This window comes from Spinacia oleracea, chromosome 5 (genome assembly GCF_020520425.1).
Source record: "Spinacia oleracea cultivar Varoflay chromosome 5, BTI_SOV_V1, whole genome shotgun sequence".
NCBI lineage: Eukaryota > Viridiplantae > Streptophyta > Magnoliopsida > Caryophyllales > Amaranthaceae > Spinacia > Spinacia oleracea.
In genome coordinates, this window is record NC_079491.1 from 52,182,159 (window position 1) to 52,186,547 (window position 4,389).

General features: G+C 34.4%; 3 protein-coding genes across 3 annotated transcripts; all 3 read left to right on the forward strand.

Annotated features, from left to right (window-relative positions):
* The first annotated feature begins 454 nt into the window (after positions 1-454).
* LOC130461510 (glutathione S-transferase T2-like) lies at positions 455-1,424 on the forward strand. The gene is made up of 3 exons (XM_056829639.1): positions 455-555; positions 663-906; positions 1,023-1,424. The coding sequence occupies exons 1-3, from the start codon at positions 455-457 to the stop codon at positions 1,422-1,424; spliced, it is 747 nt and encodes a 248-aa protein (XP_056685617.1).
* Positions 1,425-1,996: 572 nt separating this feature from the next.
* Positions 1,997-2,571, forward strand: LOC110790558 (uncharacterized). Its single transcript, XM_021995336.2, has 2 exons — positions 1,997-2,284; positions 2,383-2,571. Exons 1-2 carry the CDS (start codon positions 1,997-1,999, stop codon positions 2,569-2,571), a joined length of 477 nt encoding a protein of 158 aa, XP_021851028.2.
* Positions 2,572-2,643: 72 nt separating this feature from the next.
* Positions 2,644-3,426, forward strand: LOC130461511 (uncharacterized). Its single transcript, XM_056829640.1, has one exon. It carries the CDS (start codon positions 2,644-2,646, stop codon positions 3,424-3,426), a length of 783 nt encoding a protein of 260 aa, XP_056685618.1.
* Positions 3,427-4,389: the final 963 nt, after the last annotated feature.

Below are 4,389 nucleotides of genomic sequence, written 5' to 3' on the forward strand. Positions count from 1 at the left end.
CTTTTCATTTACCCAAATCTTCCAATCTAAATACGTAATCTATTTCATTCTAAACAATCCAATATTTTTTCTTGAAGATAAATACCAAAAAATCTAGTAGGAAAAAAAATCCCCCAAAATCCAAAAATTCTTCACAAGTACCAAATAATCCAAATTTTACACCTAATTTGTCAGGTCATCCAATTGATCTAAACTCTCAAGAGGTCTCAAACTCCCAAAATTTTTTGCAGTTTCCAAATTATGGATCACTAAATCTCAATTTCTCCAATCCGAGCTCTTTCTCACCAATTGCTCCAAGATCACAACAAGAATTTTCAACTTATGGGAATTATCAAATTTCACAAGATGAAACAAAATTTTCCCATGTCACAACATTTTCACATGTCAGAAGGTGATAACGTTCTTCCGAATTTCAATAATTCATACAGAGAAACCGCGGTATCGGAAGACGACAATGACGATGATGATGCTGATGATGATGATGATGATATTGCCGAAAATGAAGGAGGAGCCAATTCATCGTCCAGAAGATTTTGATCGCATGCTGAAGATGAGGTCCTTGTGAAAGCTTGGCTTGAGGTTGGTTGTAATAAGAAAACTAACACCAAACAAAAGGGGGCTGTATTTTGGGGTAAAATTGTAAAAATGTTTGATAATGTTAGGTTATATAAAGAAAAGTTATATAATGAAGGTGCTGAAGGGGTTACAAAGAGTGATTTGTTGAAGGTAAGAAACTTAGAGAAACTTAGAAATCGATGGAAAAGGATAGCAGCTTCATGCGCCAAATTTTCTGGAGCATATGCAAGTGCAGTAGAAAGGAGTGCCAGTGGTGAATGTGATGATGATGAAATGAAGCTAGCACATAAACTATATAGGGCTGACAATACAAAAAAAAATACCTCTAAGGTATTTCATGACAAGCATGCTTGGGATATTTTGAAAAATGCTTCAGGATGGGAGCCAGTTGAAAATATTGTTGATACTTGTAAGAAAATACATCAAACCAAGAAAATAACTCAAAGAGATCACGGATAAATGAAGCTGGTAACTACTCGTCTTCAACAAACCCAAATACACCAACCAGTGGTGATATTGGGAGTTTTGGGTTCCCCTTAAGTGACGGATCAAGCAAAAATAAAGGTAAGAACAAAGTGATGAATGTGCCTTCAGAGTCATTTCAACAATGGTTAGATGTTGTGCAAAACATGAACATTACAAGACAATCTGAAACTGAGATGGAAAGAGAAAAATTGAAATATGAAAGAAAAAGAGAGGTTGAAAAGGTTCAATTGGAAAGAGAGAAAGAAGCACGAAAGCAACGAAAAATCAACATGGAGTTATTCAAGATACTTGAAGCCAAACCGTACTTGTCGGAAGAAGATCAAGAACGCCGTAACAATTTAGTGAGGATATTATTCCCATGAAATTAGTGTAATATTTACTTAAGGCTTAAGTTATTTATTCTTAATGTTTTAATGGTAGTTAGTGATTTATGTTTAATATTCTAATGTTATTTTCTAAATCCTGATGTTTAAATTAAACTATTATTAGTATTTGTTTTGAAATTCATAACATTCCAATAATGTAATTGCTTTTTGTTTGAAAATTATTTCATAACTCTATTATTGTTCCTGATAAAATTACTCCATTATTTTGAGTGACAAGACTTATCACTATGACTTATTACTATGACAATGTCGGGTAATAATTACATTGATGAAGTGAAGTATCATTGCACCTTCATTACATGACCCATATGAAGTGACGTATCACTGCTACCATTTATCACATCAATCAATTTTTGCAGTAAATTGTTGTATTCATAATGCTCATTATTGAATTAGATAGCTTCAACATTGTTCTATAAATTGAGTGAAAACATTTCAGTTTCACTCCACTCACCCTTAGTATCTTTTTATATCTTCAATCTCCTACGTAGTATCTTTTAATTTCAATCTAAAAATTTTCACTTCAATTGGATTGCTTGAAGTGAAAGATGTCCTCAAACGAAAGTACCAATTCTTCAAATTCTTCTTCCACCTCTTCCAATAATTCTGATAATAGTAACCAACAATCTATCAATGATTATAACCGACGTTATGAAAGACGTAGACAAGCGAATCGCGTAGTTGATCGGATGATGGATGAGTTCATGCTGGCGAATAATCCATTTGAATTTTTTCAAATTGGTAATCAAGTTCCAAGAGCACCAAGGGTCCTTGTACAGAGGAATCGTGATGATGGAAACGATCGTTTGTGGAATGACTATTTTGCTGACCTACCGGTGTTCCCCCATCTTTATTTCGTCGGAGATTTGGCATGAAAAAACATGTGTTTCTCCGTATAACGCAAACTTTGGAAGAACGTCATGAGTTCTTTCAGCAACGTCCGGATGCTACTGGTAGACTCGGTGCATCATCATTGCAAAAATGCACTGCGGCTATGAGGTTGCTAGCGTATGGTACCGATGCTGATAGTGTTGAAGACTACTTACGGATCAGCGCATCTCTTGCGCGAGATTCTTTACAACATTTTGTTGAAGGGATTGTGTCTTACTTTAGTGATGAATAACTCAGAAGGCCAACCGAAGTGGATATAGCAAGACTTTTACAAATTGGAGAACCAAGAGGATTTCCAGGCATGATGGGCTCCATTGATTGTATGCATTGGCGATGGAAAAATTGTCCTCTTAGATTGAAAGGGTTGCTCTCTGGAAGAGCTAATAAGCGAACATTGATTTTAGAAGCTGTAGCATCGCAAGACCTTTGGATCTGGCATGCTTTCTTTGGAACGCCAGGTAGGTGTAATGATATCAATGTTCTTGATAGATCTCCATTATTTACAGATGTTTTTGAAGGTCGTGCACCACCTATTAATTATGTCGTGAATGGGCACCAATACAGTATGGGATATTATCTCACTGATGGTATACACCTAAAATGGGCAGCATTCATTCCCACGATATCCCTCCCCCAAAACGAAAAGGAAGGCCTTTTTGCCAAGTTACAAAAAAGTCGACGAAAGGATATGGAACGTGCATTTGGGGTACTTCAAGCTCGTTTTGCAATAATTAGTCAACCTGCTCTAGCTCGTAATACATCAATGCTTGGAAAAATTATGATAGCTTGTATTATTATACATAACATGATTGTTGAGGATGAACGAGATACATATTTAAATTATAAGGACCCAAGTGAGTATGACCAAGCCGTGGAACAACCTTCATCCTCGAACAGAAGAAATAATGGAGAGCCATTTCAATTTCACAACGGTGCTGAGAGGATAGCAAATTTGGATACTTACATGTCTAATAGAGTTCGAGTTCGTGATGAAGTTATGAATAGAGCCCTCAAGTCAGATCTGGTAGAACATTTGTGGCTAAAATATGGAGGTAATAATAGGGAAGAGGGTAATAATAGAGAGTAACAGACTTGATATCGTAACTATAATCATATTTATAAATTATGTTATGTTTATCATATGTGTTCTCGTATTATTGTATTCGTTTCTTATTATAATGTAATTTCGTCTTAAACTATATTTTCTTTGTTAACTTTTAATTAAATATTTATCTAATGTATCAAGTGTTTAATTATAAGTCATAATTTAATTAAGAATAAGGTTTAATGCATCTATTAACAATTATTTTAAGTTATAGAAGAGAGAGAATTGTGCTGGGGTAGGATAAAAGTAAGATAGATAAAATGGTGACCAAAATAAATTGGGCAACTATTGGGGATGTTTGGACATTATTGGTCATATGCTTTGGTCATACTTGAGTGGGAAAAGTATAAAATACTTATTTAATTGATGACCCAAAATTTTGGGTCATCCATTGACTTTACTCTTAATGTTAGTTCAATTGAATTCTTCCTCTTACCTACTTAAAAAAAACTTATATTTTGCTCATTTATTCAAGGCCGTGACTTCAAATCTTCGGCCATTGGGATTGGGGCTAGTCTAGATTTCTAGTGTTTGTTGGCGCATAATTATTTCTTCTACTACTTCCCCAAATTGAAATATTCTAGTTAAAATTGATCAAGAATAGTTGACCTAATTATCGCAAATGCTACACATACCTTTGGTGTATGTGGGCCAGTTATACCTTGCTCTCTCATTTGCCAGATCCAACTCAGCAAATCCAAGTCAGCATCCAAAATTTCAGCCAAATTTCAAATCTGATTTGAATTTGAAATTCGAATTTTTTTTTTCTTTTCTCTTTTTTTTTTCTTCGATGTTTCCTAAGTTTTCAAAAAATACCAGATCTTCCATGTTTATCTGACAGATTTTATTTTCGCTTGATTTACACATATCGCGATTTACCAGATCTACACATATCGTTTTATTTTCTGACATTTTTTAATTTTGTTTCCTTTGTAATTTTTTGTC

Coding starts and splice junctions, on each gene's coding strand:
- LOC110790558 (XM_021995336.2), top strand. CDS start 1,997: ATGTCCTCAAACGAAAGTACCAATTCTTCAAATTCTTCTTCCACCTCT. Junction 2,285..2,382: donor ACTATTTTGCTGACCTACCG/GTGTTCCCCCAT, acceptor GAGTTCTTTCAG/CAACGTCCGGATGCTACTGG.
- LOC130461511 (XM_056829640.1), top strand. CDS start 2,644: ATGGGCTCCATTGATTGTATGCATTGGCGATGGAAAAATTGTCCTCTT.
- LOC130461510 (XM_056829639.1), top strand. CDS start 455: ATGACGATGATGATGCTGATGATGATGATGATGATATTGCCGAAAATG. Junction 556..662: donor GATCGCATGCTGAAGATGAG/GTCCTTGTGAAA, acceptor TGATAATGTTAG/GTTATATAAAGAAAAGTTAT. Junction 907..1,022: donor CAAAAAAAAATACCTCTAAG/GTATTTCATGAC, acceptor AATAACTCAAAG/AGATCACGGATAAATGAAGC.